This window comes from Vulpes lagopus, chromosome 13, assembly GCF_018345385.1.
Source record: "Vulpes lagopus strain Blue_001 chromosome 13, ASM1834538v1, whole genome shotgun sequence".
Lineage (NCBI taxonomy): Eukaryota > Metazoa > Chordata > Mammalia > Carnivora > Canidae > Vulpes > Vulpes lagopus.
The window spans coordinates 3,357,814-3,384,535 of record NC_054836.1 but is presented as its reverse complement, the minus strand read 5'-3'; the positions used below and the strand labels follow the sequence as shown (position 1 = coordinate 3,384,535).

Here is a 26,722-nt window from a genome sequence, read left to right as displayed (position 1 = left end):
TAACACACACTGTGCCAGCTTATCTGGTGCTAGCCTTTACTCCAGCCACAGCAGGAGAGGGAAGAGAGTTCCTTCTGGCCCCCTGCCGGGGCTCCAGCAGAACTTGGCAAAGGACAGTATCAGCGACTCTCCACAGGGGCCTGGTGAGACCGAGCCCAGCCTTTTGTGTGTGGCCACTCCTGGGCACTGCTTGCCAAGCTGCTCTAAATCTTCCAGGTCCTGAGGGCAGCCACGTGCAGTGGGGAGTCTGGACTGACGAGTTAAAAGAGAAGCTCTCCAGCCTTCTGCAGGATGGCCAGGTGCCATCATGCCTCCCAGGTCCTGGGAGTTGCCCATGACTTTGAAGAACTGCTCTGCTTCCCCTGACTGGCCGTTTCTAGGGCTGAGGCCAGGCATGCAGATGACTATGCTGAGGGTCAATCAAGTGCCCAAGTCTTCTCCTGCTGGGGCTGTCAAGACCCCAGGCTCTGGACTCCACCATGACCAATAAGAGCTGCAGACAGCAGGTACTATTTTATTGGGCCTTGAAAGCTTTAAATACAGAAGTGGGGAGGGCTGGCAGGGGGCAGATGTAGACACGCTGGCATTTGAGAATGGACGTATCAGAAGAATCACATAATCAATCAACAGGTGGACAGAGAGCTGGGGAGAAAGGCAATCTGGGATAGAAGTGGGGTGCCAGCTGGCCTTGGGTGTCAGGATCATGCCCTATGTTAGGACAAAGTCTTTCATGTTCCTGATTTGAGGACAACTTTAAAAACAAAACTGCCAAATAAAAACACAAAATCAGCTGGGACAGACTATGGACAGCAGTGCCTGTCATCTCAGAAGACAATGGCCTGCCCTCCGAAAGCCTTGGGCTCCCCCATCCCACCTCCAGCCCAGATGGTGCCCCACAAGACATTTCCATACACTGAAGCAAAGCTGGACCCAATCTACACCCCTGATTTGGGGTCTGGAGCTGAAAACACCCTCCCTGCAGAGGAGGAGGTACTGGTGTGAGCGGGGCTGGGGGCCAGACCCGCTTCCTTCCTTAGCGGCTGTAGCCAAACTCATCAGCATCGTCGGCCCGGAAGTCTCCATAGCGCCACAGGTTCAGCTGTGAAAAGGCAGAAAATGACTGTGAGGTGGGACCCGTTGGAATCCTAGAATTAAGCCCCCTTTCTCAGCTTCCCGTGGAGCCCTTGAGGCAAAAACTCACCCTGGCGCTCTTGGCTGACTCTTGGGCATTCAGATACTCTGTGATCTGGAGGGACAAGGGAAGAAAGGGAGGTCACAAAGAGGGTATTTGCCACTGAACAGCCAGAATGACCCTGGGGGCTGCCCGGGTCTGGTCTGCGTCATTCCCCCACTCAGCGGGTCGCCAGCTCCCTCAGAACAAAATCCAAAGTGCATGGTCACATGGGCCTTCTTGCTGTTCCCTGACTCTTTGGACTGGCTCTTCCATCTGCCTGAAATGCTCTTCCCCTCATGTCCACCTGGCTACTAATCTTGCTTCTTTGAGAACCGATAAAGCATCACCATCTCAGTGATGCCTCAAATGATCCCATTTTGAATTCTAATCATCCCTCCCCCACACTCCTGATTCCTTTTATTTCTATTTTCTCTTTTTTCGTTGCATTTATCTTTTTTTTTTTTTTTGCATTTATCTCCTATCAGTCAATTTCACTGACTCAGTATATACGTTTTTTTGTCAACTCATGTTTGAATGGAGGCTCCATAGTGGCAGAAATGTCTCTTACTCATGGAGGTTCGTAGGCCCTCAATAAAAGCTTGTTGAAAGAAAATCAGTGAATGAATGAACACTTGTAGGGTGTTTATTCTCAGATACTGGGCAAAGGAATGTTCTAGACACCAGAGACGTTATGGGTAGCTTCCCAGGGGAGACAGTGAGAGCTCAAACATTTACAGGGAAACTTATGTCAACTCCAAGGGCAATCTCAAGACACTGGGGGTCTCTAGTGAGAAGATTAGGAGTGTCACGCTTCTCCTGTCCAGAGGAGACACAGTAGCAATTCACACTGTGGTCTTGTTCCAAATGAATCACCATCCTGCACAACCAGTGCCATAGATCCAGAGGCCGCAAGAAAGAGAGGCCTGGGAAAAGGCACACTGGAGAGAGAAGGCTGCTTTCAGCACTGCCGCTCTCATCCCTCCTCTCAGAGAGACTATGGGGAGGAGCTGGGTTCCGCAGGAGGGCACAGGCTTCCCCCCAGCCCGTCCTGAGGGGGAGATGCCCATCCCAACTCCCAATGCTTAGTAAGAAAGGCAGTGCAGGTGGGTCCCAAGTGTCAGCCACAGGCCCTTCATGGTCCAGCCTGTGAAGCAGCGAGGCCCCAGGTGCCTTCCCCGTCCCCGCACCGGAAGATTCAGGCCCAGCTCCACACTCTGGGTGGGAGGGGGGGAGAGGGGGGGTGGCTTTTCAGAGAGGCAGGAGGGTGGCAGGGGCAGTCCCTTAGGCCCATCCCAGTTGAATCTGGCTCCAAGTGGCACTGCAAGTGAGCAGCTGGCTCCAGACTTGGGAGTTTATGTTAGAGAGAAGGAATGATAAAGGGAGGTGTAGGCCCTCTCCAGGCCACCCCTGGCAAGGCTTTTCCAGCCTGCCACCTGGGGGCACATGCTAAGGGACCCTCCCGCTCTAGCTTATAGCTGCATTCTCAGCCAAGCCTGCAGCCAATTAATTTGAGATGTAATTAGCTTTTTTTTTTTTTAAACCCCAACAAATCCAAATCCATTATCTTTCTCCAGCAGGAACAGCAGGATGGAGAGTTCCCTGCTTTGTCACTGGCTCTTGATGCAGCCCCAGCCCCTCTGTGATGGCAGGTGGGGAGCACTGGAAGCCTGGTTCCACATCACGTACCACTTTCTGGAACTGTTTCTCCTTGCGCACCTCCACCATGACCAGGCCCTCCTTTACCAAGCCGAGCCCCACGTCCCCCTTGGAATCAGCAAACTGTAGGGTGACATGGGGGCAGCCAGCGCTCAGGTGTTCCACATTGAGCAGGCACTGAGTGTTCTGGATATCCCGTACGACACTGTCCACAGCGTCTGTTCGAGCATCCTCCTGGAGCAGACACACATGCAGCTTAGTGGGAGGCAGAAGGGTGAGCTTTAAAGACAGCCACGTGGGCCCCAGGTCCTGTTCATGGACCTCCAAGTAAGTGTCCAGCAGGTGCAAGCATCTCATTCCCCACTTCCTAACAAGGAAGGAAACAGCCTCCAGACAGGAAGCATCCCCTCTGTCCTGTCCTTTCCCTCCCCACCTAGCCTATCTGCATATATCCCAACCTTGTCACCACCCCTATACTCTGCCCACCTGCCTTCTGTCTCTGAGAAAAAGTGGCTTTTGTCCATCCAAAACTGACCCTCCCCTTGCTGTCTTGGCCCCCCATCATCTCCCACCCCCACCAGACTGTGCTCTAGTGCCCTGACCCCTCATAGTCCTGCTTTTGTGCATGCACTGACCGCTCAGGCTCTCTCCATCATGCCCCTGACCTATGCTGTCACCACTTTCTCCCACTGTTTCTCTTCTGCCCTTCAGCAAATTTCATGAAAAGGCATAAAATGTTCTATGGCACCAATTCCTACCCTACCATTTGCTCCTTAGCACCCTCCATCTGGCAGCAGCTCCAAGCAGGCTGTTCAGACCCTGCTCTGAGCACCAGGGACCTCTGTTAGGGCTGAAGCCAAGGGTACTCGCCAAGCCTTATGCCTGACCTCCCCAGGGAGCTGGACACTGCAGATTGGCTCCCCACTTCTGGAAACTGGGTGGCTCTGCCACCCTGAGCCCACATTTTCCTCTCTGGATGCACATTGCCTCAGGTTCTTCGTTGGCTTGGAGAAGGCCAGCATTTGCCAAGACTCACTCTCTTCCACAACCTGTCTTCCACATACTGCCCTATATGTGCCCATGGTTTTGGCTCCCAACTCTGTGGTTCTAGGTCTCCTCGCTTTCCAAACTGAACAATATCAAGCTGCCTAGAGTTCCCACACCTAATTTGCTCCTTTTTGTCCTAGTATCTTGGCCAACAGCATCATAGCCACATGTAAGAAACCCAGTCATCGGGATCCCTGGGTGGCGCAGCGGTTTGGCGCCTGCCTTTGGCCCAGGGCGCGATCCTGGAGACCCAGGATCGAATCCCACGTCGGGCTCCTGGTGCATGGAGCCTGCTTCTCCCTCTGCCTCTCTCTCTCTCTCTCTCTCTCTCTCTCTGTGTGACTATCATAAATAAATCAAAATTAAAAAAAAAAAAAGAAACCCAGTCATCCTCTGTTCCGCATTTCCTGCTTCCCCTCCCCAAACAGTGCCCCTGTGGCACATTGGTGTGATCAGGCTGTCGCTGTGTCTAGCCTGGACTTCCACTACTACCCCATCCAGTCTCTGACAATGGCCCCTGGAGGAACTTGCAGAACCAGATTTGACCGTGTCACACCTATGCCGAAAATCCTGCCCCTACCCATCAGGCCCTGATTTATCTTTCCATTTTCATCTCTTGCCACTGCCCACAAGGTCCCAGACTCCCAACCATGTGGATTAGTTTTTGCCCAAAGTGCTCTGGCCCACTGGGCCCATCCATCTACAGAATCAGCTCAGATGCTCTAATGCTACCTCCTCTGTGGCACCTTCCCTCAACTTCCTTGGTCACTCCCATCTCTCAAGTCCTGTCACTAAAAGACTAATGGTTACTGTTTCTATCTCCTAGTAGCCTGTGAGGGCCGCCATCAGTGGCTGAATGTCACGGGACAGCCTTCTTAGGAAGGAAGGAAGGAAGGAAGGAAGGAAGGAAGGAAGGAAGGAAGGAAGACTTACGTCTTGGGGCACCTGGATGAAGGCGAAGGCATACTCTGTGGCCTGAGCAGGCAGCACACGAGTGCTGAAGGCAGGTGGGAGGGTCCCCAGGCGGGTGGACGGCAGGATCTCTCTCTGCAGAGGACATGTCAGGCAAGAGCATTACATACTTGATGCCCACCCACCCCTGCCCTTACTCTCTCACAAGATGACTCCTGTGACTGGGTCTCTGGAATTCTAACTCAGGCCCCGGCCACGACTTGCTCCCACTTAGCCCCATGTGCAAGCAGGCAGCCATGGCTCACACCTTCTCACCCTGGGCCTGGTGTTGGCACACCTGGTGTCTAATAAATAATCAACTTGATCACTGATCTCTAGCCACAATTTCCACCTTTTCCCAATGCTTTCCCTCTGTGATTCCTTGAATACTTTTCCACAGGCCAGGGGGTGCTCTGCTGGAAAAGCACACTGAGGGTCCCGACAGTCCTGCAACATGGCAGGACCTCTTTTGTGTATCCCCTGGTGCTAAGTTGGGAGCATGGCCCAACTCTGGGCTTCTGCTAATTGACCCTCAACCCTAGCCTTTGAGGAAAGTGGACAAACATCAGGAGTAGCATGGTTCTGAATTCCAAATTTCTCTCCTTGCTGCTTGCTGCCGTGCCCACAGGGTATCTTCCAGAATTGTTAACAGACTCCCAGGCCCAGCCCTATGGGCTTTTCTCAAGGGTGCTCGTCACTCTGCTCCCTTACGACTGTCCTTTCCCAGCATGCCTAGGTTTGGGCAAGTGCTGGGGATCAGCACACAAGCACCTAGTCAAGCATGAGGACCAGGAGCTGTGGGGCAGTGAGAACTTCCATGGGCTCTCTCTTCAAAGAAGTTGGGCAGAAGATGAGCCAACCCTGGGTGTGGCTGGGCACTCATCCTTAGCGCCCAGAAAGGAGACTCCTCAGAGCTCAGAAACCTCTGATGAGATACATCAGCTGTGCCTGGTCTCTCAGGGTTCAGTGGCCTGTAACACGAACCGCAGAGATGCTTACATGCTCACTGTGGAGTCAGGAAGGGATTCAGAGCTTGCAGGAATCTCTGAGAGCTCAGAGAGACTTGACACAGGGGACTATTGTGCTGAATGACCCTGGCAGCCCCCCGGGGCCCCCTCTTTGCCTACTCTTCCACTTTCCTGGTCCCCCACACTCACATTGCCATAGTCAATGTAGAAGACGTGCACTTTGGCAGGAGACTCGACTTTTTCCACTCGGGCGCGGTACCTGCAACGGCAGTACAGGCAGAGCTCAAGGGCCAGCCCTGGAGAGTATGGCCTCCCTGGAGCCTTAGTGACAGCAGGGAAGTGGCACAATACTTCCCTGCCCTGGGCTCAGAGTGAACACCCTTGGGTGTCGCAGAGGGCAGTTCTCAGACTCCATGAAGGCCCAGGTGCGGGGCATGGTGGCCACCATCTAATGGAATCAGAGCCTCGCTGGGAGCAGGGGGAGGGAGAAGGGAGCATGTGGAGCAGATTAATGTGTCCTTGGGGCATAAAGCAACAAGACTAATGACTAGATTGATGTCTGCTGTTTAAAGCCAGCACACTGAACAGCAGCTGTAATTAGCCGGCAGATCTGTCTGGGAGGCCGCGGCAGGGAACACATCCAAGTCACTTCGTCACCCAGGGAAGGCCATGGGCCCTACTCTTGGTAGATCAGACTTAAGTGACCTTCTTTGCAGCCTGTGAGTGCTCCTGCTCATGTTCCAGACAGCTGGGCTGGAGGGTCGGGCGGCTGGTCTGGACTCACTAAGAGTCAGCCTCTACCCTCCCTACCCCGTGTGACATCATTTTTTCCCGTGTGGGGTGAAGGCTGTGTCGGAGAGTCTCAGCCAGCCATGGCTCCCTCAATAGTTTCCCAGGAACAAGAAGAGACACTACTTCTATACACGAGGCTCACTGGGCTGCAGGAAAATCATAGGCCCCAGATGGGTGGTGGGCAATGAGGAGGGTCATACTGGAAAGCTGGCCAAAGTCAATCACCACCACAACCCGCTGGAAACCAGGTTGCTAAGGCAAATGCCTGAAGTCTACCTGGTAGCTATGCAGGCCTGTGCCCTGAGGACAGACCTGCTATTGCTCCTGCTTAAGACTCTGCTCAGTTCCAAGTGGCTTACCATTCTCCATCTACAAACTTGGCAATGCAGAATTCTCCCCGGCGGGGGGCATAGGAACCTTCGACAGGAGGGTGGCTGGCAATGTCATTTCGCATGTTCTCCATCAGCTTCTCCAGCTGGGTGCCTGCAGGGGAGGAAGGAGTGAGACCTGGGTTGGGGAGCAGGCAGGGCATGGTGTTCTGTATTTGCCTGTGGCACTGGACTGCCCCATTCCACAGGGAAGTCCTCTTTGGTCTCTGCTCAAGAGGTTTACACTGTCTTCAAAAGTGGGACAGGGACTTGCTGACACATTGGGCTTCAGAGGCACACAACCACACAACGTCAGCTCTCCAATCCACCAGCCAGGGCTTTGGAAGTCACTTGGGATGTTCTTGGGCTCCATTCAAGTAGGTGGACGAAACATGGGGATGTGGAGCCAGGCCAGCTGGCCTCGTCCAGGGTGGGAGTGGGACAGCTTACACCCATTCCCATGAGGGCTGCAGCCATTCTTTGCCAGTGTCTCCCGGGGACAAACATGAAGGATGGGCCCCACACAACCTTGGGCAAGGAAAGAGCTTCAGACTCTGAACCACAGAAGATGGGGAGCAGAGCCCAGAGTATATTCAAACTTGGCTACTCTGGCTTTGCTTACCATGTCAAGTACATGCAAAAGCAAGCTTTGGTACTGCTGGCATTCCAACCTCCCACTCCAACTTGTGCTCCCTTTGGTGGGTGGGGGAGAGTCTTCTTCCCTGCCTATCTTTCCCCAATCTTGAGTCCCTGTTGCTCATCAACTGGTAATCACGTTTGGCAACACCCAGGGTCCTCTCAGGTTCCCTCCTCAAGCCCTAATGCTGTGTCCTCCGACCCCACTCAGCTAAGTATCAGTCCCCAGTAACTTTACTTTCCCATCCCCCTTGGCCCTGCCTCTAGCTCTGCATCAGCCCTGTTGTGCCCCCTTTGCTCTCTGAGGTAAGGGTAGCTGGGTTCGTGTAGTGTGGGTATGGGATTCTTCTTTCCACCTCCAGAGCCCATGGCCACACTGTAACAGGTGCCTAACACATGCTGGCTGTTGGTACGCTTGTCAACAGTTGGCCTTATATGTTCCTTGTCTGGTTTATGTTTCTGCCACTATGCTGTGAGCTCCTTCAGGGCACAGACCATTGCTCACTTGGTTCTGTTTGCTCTTGCAAGGCTTAATAAATCCCTGACACATGCAGAGTGCTTAAGAATTCAACTGTATTGAAGATGCACTCTGCATTCACACACAAAGACATGTCCACTCTTGGACCTCTGCATGGGCCACTGTCCCAGCATTCATAAGCCCCCGTTTCAGAACAGGGACTTTTAGGAAACAGCTGTCCTCTCCCCGCCCCACCCGGCAGTAAACTTTCTACAAGACAAATTCTTTCCATACTTGGTCTATTTTTATTTTTTTGCTCTAAGGCAACAGAAGCAGACTTTGCCTCCTGCAAACAAGTCCTTACACAGAGCCTGGCTGGTCATTTACAGCTAATGGCAACGCTTTCATCATTTCATTAGATCCTTCCTGAAGGCAGGCTTTAATTAAGAGAAGAGACACAAGGCAAGAGAATGTCCCCCAGGAGAGGATGAAAGGTTTCAGAAGAGGGAGGCTGTAGTTGCTGAAGTTTATTTTCAAGGATTTTATGGAACCGAGGTCAGGTCTTCTCTTCAGGAGTCCACTACAGCCCTCCAGATAGCGTGCCAACAAGCGCCTCACCCCCTTCCCCAGTGTTTCAAGAATACATGGTTTCCCCCTTGGTTCCTTTTCTCCTACCTTGGCCACTACTCGCTGCAGTGTTCTGGCTCCCTAGAGCTGACCGAGATAGCCAGGTGGGGCACAGAGCATGCCCAGGAAGCCTCTGAGATTATTGGCTGAAGCCTTGAACCTGTAAGCTCTGTCCCCTGGAGAGGCCAGGAAGAGCCTGCTAGGGAGCTGTTGAACCTTGGCCAGCTCTTCAAGCTCCCTTTTTCCTGAGCTTCCTGAGGCCCATTCTTCCTGGCTCCTGTGTTCAGAAACAGCTCTTCTTCCTGCCTGGACCACCAGTCAAAGACTCCTTTCTTTGTCACACCACCCAGACCTGGCAATGCCCAGCAGGACTGCAGCTGACCTCAAGGGAACCTCATCCTGAAGGCTCATTAGCTCATCTCTACCCCTCTCTGGCTCTTTTCCCTCCCAGGCAGAGCCAGCCCAGGGCTCAAGAAAGTTGGTTTTCCTTGGTGAACTGACATGGCCACAGAACAGGTGCCTGAGAAATGTCATTAGAGGGAAGTGGCTGATGATCTGGAGGGGCCAGGCAAGGGGAAGGGGGCACTGGGGGGCTGGGCGGGCCATACCCTGCCATCCATGGGGCTGCCTCGAGTGCCACTGACATCCTCAGGCTCCTCTCCCTTGCAAGGATCTGGTTTCTTGGACCCAGAGGTGGCTATAAGAGCTTTTCCCTCTACTCTCAACTAAAATGGTTCCCTGCAGAGGGATTCAAGGAGAGGAAGGAGGAGAGGGTAGAGAGCAAAGGGAGTGGAGGTGGGAAGTTGAGCCGGAAGGGTCACAGGGCCATGGCTGCAAGAGTGGCTTCTACTGCTCTGTCCTCCAGAAGCCTGAGGTATCTGCTGAGGTGTCCCCTGGTCACAGGACACAGCATTTGAAGGCAGGAGGAGGATGGAGACAGAGGGTCCTTCAGAAAGACTGCCAGGGGATGACTTCCCCTTGAGCGCAGCCTGTTTCCATGGCAACTGGCTACCACTCAGGGCTATGGTAACCTCTAGAGAAGGAGAAACCCCAGAGAAAAAAGCCCAGGCTCCTCTCCTCCTGCTGCCTTCCCAAGGAAGCTGAGGGGGAGGAGGGTTAAGTGATGCTGGTTTGTGCTTCCTGACCACATTGTGTCAATCTTTTCCTTGCTTCCTGATAGACTCTGAGGGCTACAAATCCCCATGCCTAGCCCAGCCAGGGGTGTCTGAGAAGAGCAAAACAATTCCCTAAGACTCTGAGTATCACCCAGACCAGATGGGTTACCTCACCAGCCCTCAGAGACCCTGCTTAGTTAGTCTCACCCACTCCAGGGCTCACTTGTGGTACATGAAATAACCTGAGGGCACAGAGCAGCATGTGGGGTCCAGGGGATGGCCAGTTGCCAAAGGCTATTTGGGAGAGGCCCCTGGAATGCACAGGCTGTGCCCTTCCCCAACCCTGCAGAGCCCAGGGGGTTCTGGAGGCGGGCCAGGCTGGCGTACTCACCGGTCTCCACATCCTGCACATAGAAGTGCAGGTCATCAGTGATCTCAGTCACGAACACTGGCTTGTAGCTGGCAGAACGCTCTTTCTCCTCTAGCACGGGCACCACCTCCTCCACGGGCTGCTCCTCATAATGGGCCCAGACCTGCATGTGCAGTCAGCAAAGGGGGTTAGGGGGTTAGGGGGTTAGGAAGTAAAGCCAGAAAGGACACAGGAAAGGGGCTGTGGGCAAGTGGGGCCACCCCTGGGATGAGACTGTAGAGTCACCACAGGGCAGTCACATCACACTGAGCTGAGCCCCTAGAATTCTCCTACCTCTGACTGGGTAAGGAGAGCACTCTGAAGTTCTTCTGATCAATCATTTCTCAAATGCTGGCAGATATCAGAAGCAAGTGGGGAGCTTATTAAAAATGCTGGTACCTGGGTCCCAACACAGTCTACCAAGTTAGGATGTGTTATAACTGTACTCAGAGAAAGTAAAACAAACCAAAGCAGGCACCCAGGCAATCCTCACACATACCAGAGCATGAGAACCTTGGTGTTGCAGTGGTTCTGGATCCCCACCACCCTCCTCCACAGCACTCCGGAGGGGGTCACTCTGAACTCCCCAGGCTCTCACACTGTCCAGGGCCATGGTGCTCCTGAGGCTCTCCAAGTGACAGCCCTAGGCCATGGAGGGGAGGGTCTGTCACTTTTTGAGAATGCCTCCTCTCAGCACCTTCTCTGTCTTCACTGCAAGCAGGTTGTTCTGACTGCAGCTCAGAAGCTGGGCCACTCCCCTCCACCCGGGCCCTTCCCCTCCTCCCCTGGCCCTGCACTGTCAAGGCCACAGCTGCTCAGAAGCTGATTCCGTGTGACAGCGCGTCAAGTCCGATCCTGCGGCCAGGAGATTATCCCAGTAGTGAAGCCTGTCAGAGTAGGAGTGGGCGGGGGCTGTCCAGCTGAGCAGTGAGAAGGGGGTGAGGGGCTGGACCACACACAGGGTCCCCACAGATACACAAGAACAGAGGGTGACAAAAGTATTAGTCAAAACATACACACTTCCTAGGTGCCAGGCGCTATTCAAAACATGCTCCAAGCAGAAATTCATTGAATCCTCATGACAACCCTTCGGATAGGTATTAATGTTGCCCTGTCTTACAGACAAGAATTGGAAGCACCCGGGCTTGCTAGAAGCAGAAGAACCATGATCTGAACCCAGGCATCTGGGTGTCAGAGATCTCTGAGGGGGTGTATCGACAGTGACCAGGCATCTAGAAACGGAGGGCAGCACTGAGCAGTAGGAAAAGTTGTAGGTGGGAGATGGGGTGTCTTGTTCTTGAATTTGCTGTTGGACTTTGGTCAAGCCATGTGCCTCCTGCATCTTCTTTTTTTCCCTTGCAAGAGGAGTAAGTCTGACCACATAATCACTCAGGTGATCCTGAGATCCCCAGGCGGCAGGTGGAAGCAGCCCAAGGGCAGGAATGTCAGAATTACTGAACTTCCCTGGGTCACACCTGCAGAAGCCCTGCTCCCGCCTTCAGTGTGGTGTGAGTATGCTTCCACTAGAAGGGGAGGCCAGGGCCCTGCAAACTGGCATGAGCAATAGGGACTGAGCATGGGGGAGGCTGCTAGGGAGTGGCTGAGGGGGATGGGAGAGATGTCACCTGGGTGCAAACCTCTGCCAGTCACACACAGCAGTGACATCACCTTCTGACTTTTGGGGAGGGGCTTTAACCCAACCCAACCCTCCCTTACCCTCTCACCTACTCCCAATATTGGTCCCACACAGCTACTTCCCTCCTCACTAGCATCCAGACATCTCTGTTTTGCACGTGCCCAGGCCTGGGTGCCGTAGGAGAGGAGACAGACAGACAGTAAGGCTTTAGTTTAGTCACATCAGAGCCTCCAGGCCGAAAGGGGTCTCTAGCTTTCAGACTTCCCTGTGAAAGGGCCTCTTCAATCAGAGGCCATGGCACGGATAGCTGAAGCATCCTGGTGGATAGCCACAATGATTTCTGGTTCCAAGGCCGACATCCTATTGAGGCACTTTCTCCCCAGACCCGAGAGTGGAAGGTCCCCAGGGAAGTGACTATTTAGTCACCGCACCATCCCCCCCCCCCCACTCTGGGATGCATTCGTGCAGCTCGAGGGCCAATGGGACTCTCACAAGCCTGCCAGCACTGCCTTAAATGAGTTGAAGCCAAGTGCTGCCCCCTCCTCCCCACCCTCCTCTGCTCCCTTCTCCAGCCAGCACCTATCTTCCAATCTGTCTGCAACCCATCCCCCCTACAACCCCAACCAGGTTAGTGGGTCCTTTTTGGCCCACCTCGTTGTTCTTACTACCTATCTATCTCCCCAAAGCACATTAGAAAGTCAGGGCCCCATCCCAGCCCCACCCTGCATCCCTCCGCTGTAGGGAAGGAGGCTCCTCAGCAGTGTTGATGAATTGGGAACAGACTGACAGGGTGAGAGCAGAAACTGCTAATGACTCCTCAAGCTAAAGCGCCCAGGGCGACAGCATCAGGTTTCCTCCTGGGGGAGGGGGGAAGGAGCTCCTCTTCTGGCAGGCTCAGGTGGGCAGTAAGCTTGAGGTCAAGGATGATGCAAACAAAAGCTCCAGGGAGCCTGCAGGCCTCCAGCTCCCACCAGGGAGGGTAGCAGTAGGGCCAGTCCTGTGACAAGTTCCACAGCTCACCGGGGAATGGGAGGGGCACAGCAAGGTGTACTCTGCTGCTTCCCAAGGTGAGAAGACACCAGAAGTATGAGGTGGCCTAAGGGTAGGACATTGAAAGCTGCTCTTCAGATAAAGAATCTCAAGGGAGGGCTGGCTTGGCCCCTCAGTAGAGCCCTGCAGGTTTCCCTCGGAAGGTGGAGGTGACCATCTATTCCCTGGGACCTAGCCAATGGCATTTGGCAAACTGGTAAATGCAGCCTGGCTAAGTGGCTTCTAGGTGGGAACCAGCTAGCCAGCTGAGGCCCTGACCCACTCTCAAAACAAGGGCACATTTTGCCCATATTGGCTTATGTTGCCCTTCTGCAGAACTGGGGCAGAGAGAGGACAGACTTACTGGCAGACAACTGCCACTTCCCCACAGCCACGCTGAGCCCTCTCTCAGATCAGATCCCTGACAAAGAGCTTGTTTTGGGGAATTCCCAGGGAGATGCTCCTCATCCTGGATCCACGGGGTGATGACAAGGAAAACCCAAAGACCCTTTCCAGAGAGAACAGTAATTGTGCCTGAACACACTGAACACAGACTCCGTGCCTTACGACTCTCCTCCAGGTTCTGGGCAGATGGAAGAGCTGGGGAAGGACCTGCATGGCCAAGATGCCAAGCAGAGGATGGGACTCTGGAGCTGGAAATGCCCTTGGCCTTTGGTGGAGGCCAGCCTGATCTGGGCGTCAGCAGCAGGGCCCAGGGATGCCCGGAAATCCACCCAAGGCAGGGATCTGCTCTGCTCTGGGCCCACTCCCATGTGGCATTAGTGTGGAAAGGTCTTTCTCAGCTCCTCTAATTTATAGTAGGGTCTGTTATTAGGTTGGGGGCCAGGATGGCACTGTGTCCTGGGGCGGGGTTCCTTTGTAAGCCCTCCATGACCCTGGCTACAGACCCAGGCGGGGGAATGGCTAGGGAAGCAACTCCTTCCTTCCTCCCTTATCTGCTCCACTGCCACTCTGTCATGCCAATTCCTGTTCTGCTCAGGTCCCCTCTACATTGTGGGGCCAGGTTAGGAGCACAGGCTGTCTCTCCTCCTATCCTCACCCATCCCTGGCCCTCCCTCTTTCCCGCACTTCCCCCCCAGGGAGTCCCCCAGATCCTCGCCTGGCAGAAGATGGGCGATGTGGACTGAGGCTCCACTGGCTAGAGGCTTTTCTATTTAATATCACTGCTCAGGAGGCTCCAAGGGTGGGGCTGGCATAGGACCAGGGTGGTGGAGGCCTTCAAGTTCGCAGTGGGGAAGACAAGTTCAATAAAAGGCAATCAATGGCCAATCCAGCCCTGTCCAGAGCCCTGCTGGGGCAGAAGGGAGGCTGGGGAGGGTGGTCCTGGTGCCTGCCATCTATGACTCTGTCTTTGGTCCTCAGACCAACCCAGTATTCCTGCAGGAGGAGGGGATAACTCGGCATTAGCCTCCTATAGAGGAAAGCATCTCCTGACCAGCATCTTCATGAGGAGACGGGTCTGCAGGGTACAGGAAAGAACTGGGCCCAGTAGCGAGGCAGCTAAATTCTCATAGCTGGGAAACCAGCATTGCCAGGTTCCCGCAGATAGACCCACCATGATCTCGTAACCTCACACGTGCCTGTCCCTGGACAGTGAAGGCAGCCCTCCTGGGGTCACAAGCAAGGCAAGGTTGGAAATCCTGGAGACACTTCAGACATGCCATTTGCTGTCCTCCAGCTGGCTACCAAATTCTCTGAGTCCAGCCAACTCTGAGGGGTGGTGCTATGCTCTACACATGCTGCTCCTGGGAACCAACCCCACCAGAAGAGGCAAGCCACACCAGATTCTGCCAGGATCCTCGAAGAGGATGGGATGTGCAGGAGAGGGACCCAGGAGGCTGGCAGGGCCTCACACTGAGAGGAGCACACTGCATTTTAACTGGCCTGGAATAAAAACACGTAGCCTGTGTAAGTAACTACTGAGGATTACTCCTCACCATCATTGTGCGGCACCAATGAAATGATGTCCTGGGCTCTTTCAGACAAATCCACCATGTAGTAAATAGTGATGCTAGGGTAACACCCAGCAAGGCAGCCATCCCTCCATCTCAGGTCAGATTCCCCCCTCTGTCTTCTCCTGGGTCACTCTGGGGTCTCTAATCTCAGAGAGCAGAGCCTGAGGACAAAGATGCTTTCAGAACCTGAGCCTTAGGAGCCAGTACTTTCCACACAGACCCCCAGCTAATTCTTCAGTGAAGGCTCAGCCCTTTACACACATGGCTCCAGTCAGTACCACGTCTCCTCCTGCCCCTGTAGCAGGCAGAAGACATGGGGGTGACAGCCTTAAGTTCAGCTGTCACCAACAGGAAACCCAAGAAGCAGTTCTTTTGTGTTAGAAGCTAAGACTGCCCGTTCCCTGTTACTCTAGGAAGATGGGGTTTAATGTGAGCAGAATTGGGACAAGAAAGGGTTAGAAGCCTCCTCAGAGGCTTCATGGTGGCCTATTCCTCCAAGGCATGGACAATCCCTTTCAATCTGTCCCAATCTTTTTGGGTCATCTCTCCCTAGAGTTCTTTCACCCCTACTGGGGGTTGGTCATGGATAGGGGATGGGAAGAAAAGGAATAGAGAGATCCAGGCAGGTGTCCCTCAGCTGGGTCCCTGAGGGAAGATAGCCGGGAAGAGGCAGAGTGAGGTGGTGCCTGTTCTGGGTTGGAAGACAATGGGGAGCCCTGGGGCCCTGAAGCCCCCTACTCCTTTTGGCAGGTGTCTGGGCCTTGGCTCTGGGAGGCGAGTTGCAAGCCAGATGGCTGCCCCATGGGGAAGGAAACATTTATTCCTGGAACAAATTTATGGCTCAGCATGGCTGTCCCATGAAATCCTCCTCAAGCTCAGAGAAGCCCTGACAAATTGGTGGCCGGCTGATTTACTCCCATTATCAGGGCTGGGCTGTAAGTCAGTGGTGACAGGCTGAGTTGGAGGGTGCCAAGCCCAGCTCCCACCACCAAACCACTGGGTTCTTTAATCGTCCATTTGTTTCCAAAAGCTGCTTTCCAACCCACCCCCCTTGTCTTTTCAATGCAGTGTCTGCAGAGACTGAAGGGCTCTAAATCTGTTTTCTTAACAGCTTTATGCATCTCCTGGGGCAGCTTCCACAATGGGGCTCCCTGCAGGGCCATGTAAAGGAAATTCAGAAGGGGGCTGCAGGTGTCCAGGTAGCTCTGAGGGCAGGGGGAAGGGCTGGGCTGGAGAAGGGACAACCCCCTGGGTTCCTGCTCCCCAGGGGCTCCCCCAGTCATTCCTCTCATGGTTTTGAGATCACCTTCCAGACACCTTTCTGCTCCACCAGGTCCACCAGAGTAGGCCTATAGCCGAGGATGCCTAAGCTGGCAGGCTCTCTCTTGCTCATGTGTGGCTCCTAAGGTAGGGTCTCAGACCAACACTGTGGGATAACAAAACCACTCTGCCTGCTGTGCGGAGGCTGTAATGTTTTGGGGGAGGAGAGGGAAGGAGAGAAGAAGTCTGAGCTCTGGGGTGGCACCCGCCTCCTCCCCAGCAGGCCCACTTCCCCATGATACCTTCTCTTTCTTCTGCTTGGCGGCCTCCTCAGCAGACAGCAGGGATTTGTAGTAGGAGCTGCGCTCGGCAGTGAAGTGGACCTTGGAGAGTGCGTGCTCCACCAGCAAGACGGACAGGTTGGCGCTGTCAATGTGCAGCCAGCCGATGAAGTTGCCGGCCTTGTCCATGCTCTCTACCTCCACCTCTACCTGGGGAACAGAGGAAGGGGGTGTCAGCCTGTAGGGGGCAGCCTCTGGGCCACCAGGGAGGCCCTCACACCACAGGACAGGGGCTCATCTGGCCCAAAGAGCCGGAGCTTCTTGGAGCTCTGGCACTGCTGACCCCTCTTAGAACCCTTTGCTTCAGTTCCATAAGTGTGATTCTTGCTTTTCTGCCTCACACCCAGAATCATCCTTTACAGAAATGTCACTGACCAAGCAACTTCAAAACTCCCCTCATCTCAGCTCTTTTCAAGTGAGGGAGTCTGTGGCCATTGCTGCGCGCACGCGTGCGAGTGTAGCTTGGGGAGGAGTGAGATAAGCAGTAGACACGACTCAGGGAACATCACTCTCTTCTTCAGCACCCACCTGGCCCAGCTCTTCTAGAAAGACAGGCAGGCCCCAGGAGCAGGGCAATCCCCGAGGGTGCAGAGCTGAAAGAATTAATGAGGAACAAAGGTAATGAAAGTGGCTGGATGAAAGCCAGGTGAGGAGAGGAGGGTAAGGGGGCAGGTGAGCAGAAGGATGTGAGCAGGAAGTGCACACTGGGCAGCTAGGGGGTGACCCCAGCAGGGAGCTGCCCAACAGGGAGCACCAGGAAGGGTGTAGTCACTACTCCAAGTCCAGTCCTGGGGGCTGTGCACTGTGGCTGAACTTCAGAACCCTCAGGGACCCCTGCGGTGCTCTACAGCTCCTGAACCTCTTCCATGGAGGGCTTCCCCAAGACCCAGAACCACAGACACAGTACGGACTCTGCTCCTCCAAGAAGGTGGCCTCAATGCCACAGCCTTTGCAGTGGCTGATCGGCTCCCACCTCATGAAGGCAATGGCCCAGGGTAAATTTCTTCTTTGATTCTCTCCTAACCTCCTCCTTTCTCTGCTAAAGGGGCTTGTAAAAGCCTTTGCTGCCAAATATGAAAACTTGTATTAATTTAAACAGCTTCAAGCTCGATTAAGCAATAAAATGAATGTCTAAATATGTGGGAATTCTCTGAAGCCTGGGCTGGAGCCTGGGCTGGAGCCTGTGGCAGCAGCCTAGGCCAAAGGGTTAGAGAGGTGAGTATAGGGGAATGGGGAGCAATGTGGGGGACAGGACAACTCTTAAGGAGATGGAGGTGGCTTGGGCTTATGGAGAGAAGGCAGTGGGGAGAAAAAGAGAGACAGGACCAGGCAGGCAGGACCTGGGCTTCTCCCTATCCTTGAGCACCCTTTTCCTACTTAATTAAGGCTAACAGTTTACCTTTCCAATGGAAATGCAAGTTCAACGATACCTGAGGTTGGGGTGTGGCCTAGAAGCAGATATGAAGAGTTTATTAGAGTTAGGAAAAAAGATTCTATATAGATCCATTCTAAGTTGACTCTGTATGTGGGTAGACAGGTCCCCCATTCCTGGACATCTTATCTTTTACCATGTTAGTGGCCCAATACCTTTTCCTAAAACTGATGGTTGCCCTGATGGAATGCAAGGCCTCCTTCTAGTTTCAAGTAGCCTGTAGTGGGCCAGTGTGGTTGTAACAAGAAGCTTGATGGCTACCTACGTCATTTCTCTTGGCACCGGATTGCTAGGACAGAGGCAAGAACCTCAGAGGCAAACTGATGAAGTACCCAGGTAGGTACAATCATGCTCATCTTAGAGGGTGCCCAGATTGAGACCTCAACTCACCAGCAAACCCTGAAACCACACCTCATCCTGGAGGCCACAAACCAGATGCTGGCCTTGGCAAGGGCTTGCACTAGCGGGAGACTCCAACAATGAGTAGCCATGCCTGGGGTCAACACTGCCAACTCTCTTGGCAGGTGAACACCGCCTTCACACTACCTAGCCTCTCCCTGCCTGCAATCGATACACTAACTTGGGCTTGACAAGTCCCTGGGCCCAGCCAGCTGCAGAGGAAAGAAATCTCTATCCTTGGGCACTGTCTTCCAGCTGAATCCATCTTGCCTTAGAGAGAGAAATAAAGTTGTAGCCTGGAGGTCTCCACTTCCCCTTTTATTATGGCTGCTGCAAACTCCTAATTTCCCAAAGGCACTCAAGGGAAGGTGGACTGGGCTCACTGAAGGGATGAGGCTACTCCCAAGTCTCTTGGCTTGTGGCCTCTCTATCCAAGCCCTGTGCTGTGTCTATTATTCTGGGCATACAGCATTCACTTTGAAGACCAAAGTCTTAACCCTCCTCTAAACCTCACCAAACTTTCACAGGGAGCAAGCAAGGGTTAATAAGCATGATGCTCCCAGGCTGGTATATGTGTTCATTGTTCATCACATTTCTCTTAGATTAACTGCCAGGAATTTGTGGCTTGACTCTAGCATTTCATGGGCCAATGTCTGTATATGCTCTATTTCTCTGATCAACTTTAAGACTCAGGGGTTTTTTTTAATTACATTTTCTCTATCTCTTTTAGAAGATTTATTTATTTATGGGGGTGGGAGGGAGAATCCTCAAGCAGACTCCCCACTGAGCAGGAAGCCTGAGGCGGGGCTCTATCCCAGGACCCTGAGATCATGCATGACCAGAGCCAAAGTCAGAAGCTTAACCAACTGGGCCACCCAGGTGCCCTGGTATTTTCTCTTAATTAAAAAAATACATATAAATACATACTCATATAGAGATATACAGATACAGTTGATTCTTGTTATTTGTAGTACTTATGTTCTATAAAGTTACCACGAACACTGAATTAGTGAATCCTGAGCCACTGCTCCCAGAGGAAACACAGGATTAGGTTCCTCCAAGACTCTGGTCACAACTTATCAATATGTAACCTGCTTCTGTGCATGTTTTTGTTTAAAGACATCTTATTTAATATATACTGATGTTTCATTAACATTGAATTTACAGTCAATAGCACTGTAACTCATGCCTGAATAAAGCTTATCTAACACATGTATTTTCTTCTTAAGGCACATCACAACCTTCTTGTACTTAGGAACACTAGACAGCACTTCAGTACTCTGCTCGGAGGCCATTTTAAACTGCAAAATTGCCAAGAAAAAGCACACACCAAAAAGAAACGGGGGGAGGCAACGTGGCACTAAGGAAAAGTACACTTGTTTATGGTGTGAGAGCTGAAACAAAAAGGCAGAGCATCACCTTTTGCAACCTTAATTGGGAATGTACCCACCTGGAGTCTCCAATCTTTCATGACTCTGCACATCCACAAATGATCAAAAAGTACCATGAGTACTGATTTTGGGTTATAAATAAAACTTAGTAAGCGAATTTGCAAATATGGAATCGTATATAACGAGGACTGACTATATAGTGATGCACAGAGAGCTATTTCTTTCAAGTTTTCCTCAAACTGAAGACAAGAGTTAGGGGAGGCTTGTTCTTGTCAAATACACAAGAAACCGTTTCTGTTTTTTTTCTGGCTATTGTAATCACGAATGAGACCCATTGTTCATCATGTGTTGTGTAAACTGCAAAGTGCTATACAACATTGTTACTTGTCTCTTCAGCATCTTATGGAGTGTTTTAGGGAGAGATTTGGACTCTACAACTTCCCTACAATGGCAGGGAGTGACATCTGGGAGTTCAAGCCTTGGGTGACTACCATGGGCTACCAGGATGGCTGATTTGTGGGTGGGCATTTGGTGTGTACACATGTGAGCTGATAGGCCTTAAGGGCACCACAGGATATGTGTACACATGGACACAAGCGGCATCAGCAGGGAACAGATGGAGGCTCTTCTCTTCATTCCCCTCTTCAGTGTTCAAGTTGAAGCTGAGACCTAGGAAAACAGCACAGAGGGGAGGAGAAGGCTTCCTGAGAGAGATGAATGGGGCCATGGCATCCCACTGGGGAAGTGGCTGGGTGAGAATGAAGCAGCAAGCAGCCTAAGGTCAGACCTGCTCCTTGGGTGCTGCCTCACTGCGCACCCCTGCTGGTCTGGCCAGCCACCAGCATCTCTTGCCCTCTGCTCTTGAGGCAGACAGAGCAGGTGGTGAGCCAAGCCTTGTGCTGTGTCTATTCTGAGCACACAGAATTCACTCTGAAGACCAAAGTCTTAACTCTCCTGTAAACTTGACCAGAGGCCCTGTGAGCTGAGCTCGTTCAGTTTCAACACCACCTCCCTGTGAGGGCTTCTCTAACCCACCAAGTGAATCACCCTCTGAGCACCTATGGGCTCCCCCACCCTTTGGCACTGAGGCAGCAGTGTGTAGCACAGAGGTTTGGAGCTTAGACTGTGGAGCTAGAATGCCTCAGTTCAAGTCCACCTACTAACTGCATGAGCTTTGACAAGTCACTTATCTTCTGTGTCTTTACTACAAAATTGGAATTGAAGTATTACCTATCTCAAAGGATTTGTTATGATTAAATGAGCTAATACAAATATACTAAGCACTGACACATAAATGCTTCATTATCATCATCATCAACTTTGTAATAGGGGCACTTATTTCACTTCCAAATGTCTTTATTCTCCAACTAGACTGTCAGATCCAAGGGGAACAAAACTAGTTGTCTACTCTGAATCTTCCTCAGAGCTGGGCAGTGACATAGCAAGGAAGAGCATGGATCTTGGAGTCAGACAGATTTGGGTTCAAATCCAATCTCCGGCTGTGAATTTTTGGAAAGTCACATGACCTCTTTTCTTTCCTAGCCAGTTTTCTTTCTCTGTAAAAAGAGAAGTGGGGCTTGTGTATTAAATAAAGGCAGTAACATAAAACGGCTTCCTCTTCCCTTCATCAAATAGGGAGCAGCAACAGCTCTGCTTGGGCTGAGCTCCATCCCCTTTGCTCTCTCCCCACCTAAAAAAGCTTTGGGTTTCTTAAGCCCTGGTGACCTCATGTGAAAGACAGAATGGAGGGAAGGCAAGTAAGAAGAGCTAATGTGTGACTGTCCTCAAACCCAGCCGAACAAGCAGATGTCTTTCTCCACCCTAGGGCCAAGGGAGGGGTGGTGGCGGTGCAGTCCAGCCAGCCGTGCCCAGCCAGAGAGCAGCTAGACACACTGGACTCAGTCTGCCTGTGAGCTGGGGTAGCAGGCCCTGCTGCCTCACAGTGGGACACGTCTTCCTGCTCCCAAGCACATTAATGTGCCACTAATGAAATTGTTCTGGCTTATTTACCAAATTAATACAAACGGCACAGGCTGTTAATTTGCATGTCTCCTAATTACTGAGGAAGAGCTCCCATGCCCAGGCAACTGGCACACCTCAGGGCCCACCCAACCGAGCTGTGGCCTCACCCTGTGGGTGGGTGAGGAAGGGGAGAAGGGAAAGAGGAAAGGGGAGAATCAGAGCAGCCCCCAGCTCACTCTCCATGGCTGGGAACAAACAAGGAAGAGAAGGTGTCGGTAGCCATGAATTTGTTTCACTGCCTATAATCCTCCCCTTAGGGGCTGGAGTGCCTTGGCCTCCAGAAATATACTCTGTCCCTGTCCTGCTCTGTCTCCCAAAATGCTCCTTTTTCTACTTGTCTGGATTCTGTCCAGCTTCCTAACTTAGGAACTACTTCAATCAGGCAGGCAGTGGGGTCTGAGTCACCCTCCTCTAGGCAAAGCAGCACTTGCTGAGCCTGGGGGTACAGTGCTGGGCCAGAGCGGTGCCGGGGGTCACAGGAAGGGAAGTCCAAGTGAGGCAGGGGACAAGGCTCTTATAGACACTCCTCCTCTCTCTCAACTTGTTCTGGTCCTTCCCACCCAGTCAGCCTTCAGATTCTAAACCTTCTGTTAAGTGAGTGTGTGTGTAAAGGAGCACGGAGAGCTATATCAGTTAAAAGGTCACCATAAGACCACAGAGAAAATTCTGACTGCTCTGGGCGTTCATTTAGCTGCTCTACCTCTCCTGATCCAGGAACCAAACTGGATGCCTACTGGTTTCAAGTCTGGGACAAAGCTGAAAAAACACATATGTCCTCCCGTAGCCTTCTTTGGGTCTTGGGGAGGTGTGGGCCAGGGAAGGAAGAAGGTATTGGAAGGTGCCTCCACTGAAAGGCAAGCTACAATAAGGCAGCTAGTTATCCCCCTCCCCACCACAAACCACACTCAGGGCAAAGAAACCCTATACATATGTATCCATCTTTCCTTTTCTGTGTGTCAAGAGGATGGAGAAAAGGTTCAGCCTCCCTGAAGTGCACTGGCCCCATCTCTCAGCAGTGTCTGAGGCAGCACAGGGAAGGCTGTGGAATGCGGGTGCGTGCTGCGTGCTGCGTGTGTGTGTGTGTGTGTGTGTGTGTGTGTGTGTGTGTGTGAGAGAGAGAGAGAGAGAGAGAGAGAGAGAGAGAGAGAGTGTTTAGAATAGCCGAGGGGATGCTCCCTCCCTCATGGGGAGATGCTCCCTCCCACAGGGGAAGTGGGCTGCCTCAGGCAGGACAGGTGAAACCAGGTAGGCCCCAGGAGCAGCGCAGGTCACCCCTGCCCTGGCACCTGGAAACACCTGGAAACAAGGACTTCCCGGGTGTGTGTGTGTGTGTGTGTGTGTGTGTGTGTGTGTGTTGCGGGGGGGGGGGGGGGGGAAGGGAGGTGTGTGTGGGGGGAGGGTTATACAGGCCACCAGTTCCTCCCACAGGCAGAGAGCAGAATGCTTAGGGCTGTCTCTGGGGAGGCGACATCAGGGGCCCTAACAACAGGCAGAAGCCTCTAGCCATAAGCCTGCTTTAAAACACCCCCAAAGCCACCAGCAACAAGAATGGGGCAGAAGCCTGGAACTGGGAACAAAATGGGAAAGCTTGGATCGGAAGAAGGCCCCAAACAGCAAAGAGAAAGCCAAGAAAAAGCCTAGACTGGAACTGTGATCTGAGCTGGGTGTGTGTGTGTGTGTGTGTGTGTGTCTGTGTGTGTCAAAACCCTCCCCTAGGCTCAGTTTCTTCAGGTGCCAATGTGAATGGAACCAGGGTTTTACGGCGCTCTCAGCTCTGAAGTAGCTGAGGTTAGAGTCTGGCTAGAGGGCTGGCAGTATACTAGTATGACTAGGGGCAGAGGAGAGAGGAGACAGTGGGTTATGTGGGAGGAGGGCTAGTGGGGAAGCCCCATGGAACCCTCAAGACCCACAGAAAAACTTGCAGAGGGGGATGAAAGGCACTCAATCCTCTTCCCCACCCGTGCCTCCCACCAGAGTTCTCGGCCACAATGTGAGTAGTGATCCAGGGCAACCAGATTGCAACTGGGACTCCTTGCCTGCTACCCAGAGGTAGCCACGTCTCTGTAGAGCTGGGTTTTCCACCATCACTGATGCTGCACGAAGGCTATAATGTGCTGCCACAGCTACAGCTGTGAACTTAAAGAGACACCTCACCTTAATATAGTAGCAACTTAACACAGCCAACGTGTCCCCTCCACTCACAAGCACGCGCAGATACACCGTCTCTTAGAGACGATGAACATTAACACAACGCAATTAATAATGTAACGCTCTGGGAGCTAGAGAGGCAGTGCCCATGAAATACCTCCCGGGTCTCATTACCGGTGGCTGCCAGCAGGGAGTGGGCAGGGGAGAGAGGCAGGCAGCCATACAAATCCTCCTAGTGCTGGAGCAGCGGGGCCCTAGTCCTTACCAGTGCCTCTGCTCCTAACCCCTCAGCACCTCCAGATCAGATGACTCTTTCAAGTCCAACCCACAGTGCCAACTGTTCTCCAGAAAACCTCTTCTCTGACATCCGTGCGCTGGCCCAAGCCAAAGCCCTAGGAATGCCTGGAAATCAGGCCTGGGTTGGCACAGTGGCAAGAGGGGCCAAGGAGCTCCTGGAGGTTGATGGAAGGCCTGAGCACTGAACAAGATGGCTCAGCCAGAAGCTCAGGGTTTCTTTCTCTGTCTCTCTCTCTCTCCTTGACTACCTCAGGGTTGAAGGGTGGGATGACAGGGGTAGTGGTGGGGGGGACAGGGCAGCTCCCAGTCCCGCCTGAGGCAGAGAAGCAGCAGCCAAGGCGATGAGCAGTGTCTGAGTCTGCCGGGAAATGCAAACCTGCTGACTCCAGGCCTTTGCAAACGGTAACACAGTTTATAAACTGACGCAATCTATTCCTTTGGTGCAGACAACGAGGAAAGTAGATTGTTCATCTTCCCAAGAAAACCCAGGGTAAAGGCTGGAAGATTTAACTCTCTCTTCCCTGAGGTTCATGCAGGGAATGAAGCTGCCCACATTCTGCCCCCTGTCCAGGCACCACTGGTGGCAGCCGTTCCCACAGGTTTCCTGGGCCTGAGGCAAGCTTTGAAATTCCTTCAGAGAGTAGGGCATGCCCAGCTCCTCCCATGCTCCCTGGCTGGCGTGGAGAAGAGCCGTGAAGACTGCTTTCATTGGGCCAGGGAGGCAGCCACAGCGGTGTTCTCCAAAGCCCAGGCTGTACCCAAGCCCCGTGAGGACTCAGTTAATGGTAAGACGATGGTTGGCGTCTGGTCAGGACAAATCAGCGTGTGCATGCCGCGGCATAATTGCGAGTGGTTATCAAACATCTGACTTGGTCTGAAAGGAACCGAATGTTGTCCAATCACATTAGATTCAAATGCCAGTTCCCCCTTTGCAAGCACCTGTATCTCCCTGATCCCAAGGCCTGCTCTGGGATACGGGCACTCTGCTTTACTACCCTGACTCTCAGGCTTCTTCACCTCAACTAGGTTCCTATGGGGACCCACACCTCGCCTTTAGAGTCCTTATATTAATGACTTCTTTCCTTTCTACCTTGGAGAAAAGGAAATGAAGCCGACTCTAGATCACACCCTCTTCCGCTTCCTCAGGCAACAATCACCTCTTTTCTACCATTCCTATTCCCTTTTTTTGTCAGTGTCTGCCTCTTTGCCTATGAATCTCTTGCCCATCCTAGAAAATTTTGCTGCAGTCTCCATTCCCACCCGGCTGACCGGGTTCTCCTTGCCCAGACTTCTGCTCCCCTCCTGTTTCCTTCCCGGTCCACCGTGGTGGCTCACCACTGTTGGTATTCCAACATAACTAGCACCACACAGTCATTCAAGAACTCTTGTCATTTTAACTATTTCTTCTCGCGTTTCATTGTTGTTGACCTTTTGAAGGATCTGACAGTAAAGAACCCCTCTTCATTTTAAACTTTTTTTTTTTTTTGTAAAGGCTTCTGTGCTTCCCAGTCATGGTTTCTTCTCCCTGTTCTTGGTTTCAATTGTGAACTCTTTCCCAACATGCTCCTTGAATATGGATATTCTCCAGGGGGTCATTTTAAGCTGTACAGTCCCTGTCTTTCACTGCTCTCAGAATTATAGGACACCACAACTTTTATTTCCAGTCCAGACCTCTCTTCAGAATTCAACTCCACCTGAGAAATTTCACATATAACAAGTCAAATCCTGAATCTACTATCTTCACTATAAAACCAATTCCTCCATCTGCATTTCTTATCCCAGTTGGTAGCATGAGAAGCTTGGAAATCATCCTTGGTTCCCTTACATTCACAATCAAACTCCAGGGCACACTACTCCTACATCATAAATATCTTCTGGATTCTCGCCCCCCCCTTTTTTTACCCTTACTATCTCTCCTTGAGTGCGGGTCCTACTTTGGGTAGCCATCTCCTTCACTGGTATCCCTATCTCCCTAATGGCCCTGCCACAATGCTGTGGAGAGGCTTGTCGCAGCCAGTATGGCCTGATGGGTAGACAGGCTAGGGAGCCAGACTACCTGGGGCCAAGCCTTGCTCAACTACTTACTAGCTGTGTGACCTCCAGTGACTGATTTAAACACCCAAGAAGAGTTTGGTATATAGCAAATGCTCAGTAACTGTTGTTCTTACTTAACAAAAAATCCAAACCTGGTAATTTCTTCCATTGCTGAAATCCTTTCCTTGTTCTCTGCTACAGTTCAAATTCCTCAGCACAGCAGGGTACAAGCTGCTTACAACTGGATTCTTACCAGTCTCATCTTCTACCATTCTGGCCCTCATTATTTTGCTCTAGTCATGCCAAACCAACTCTAGCTCCACACACGATGCACTGTTCCAGGCCTCTGTACACACGAGTCCCTGTGGCTAGAATGCTCCTTCTATTATTGCACCTGTGAACTCCTACTCAACACATCAAGACTCTGCACAGATGGGATTTCACTCAAACCATTCCATTATTTACTTAGTAATTAATGCTTTTCCCCACAGCACTTTGTTTATACCACTATTACTTACAGTATTCTAATGAGCATTTATTAATGGTATCTTATTGCT

The 26,722-nt window shown here is 52.3% G+C and overlaps 1 protein-coding gene across 1 annotated transcript in view; it reads right to left on the bottom strand.

Moving 5' to 3' along the window:
• Positions 1-494: 494 nt before the first annotated feature.
• SND1 (staphylococcal nuclease and tudor domain containing 1) overlaps positions 495-26,722 on the bottom strand; it is a 420,936-nt gene continuing 394,708 nt past the window's right edge. Inside the window, exons 17-24 of the mRNA XM_041727934.1 lie at positions 16,404-16,592; positions 10,183-10,324; positions 6,948-7,071; positions 5,986-6,055; positions 4,811-4,924; positions 2,861-3,064; positions 1,202-1,246; positions 495-1,099 (exon numbers count right to left, since the gene is read on the bottom strand). Coding sequence (XP_041583868.1) covers positions 1,034-1,099; positions 1,202-1,246; positions 2,861-3,064; positions 4,811-4,924; positions 5,986-6,055; positions 6,948-7,071; positions 10,183-10,324; positions 16,404-16,592 — 954 coding nt within the window. The 3' untranslated portion in view covers positions 495-1,033. The remainder of the gene's footprint in view (positions 1,100-1,201; positions 1,247-2,860; positions 3,065-4,810; positions 4,925-5,985; positions 6,056-6,947; positions 7,072-10,182; positions 10,325-16,403; positions 16,593-26,722) is intronic.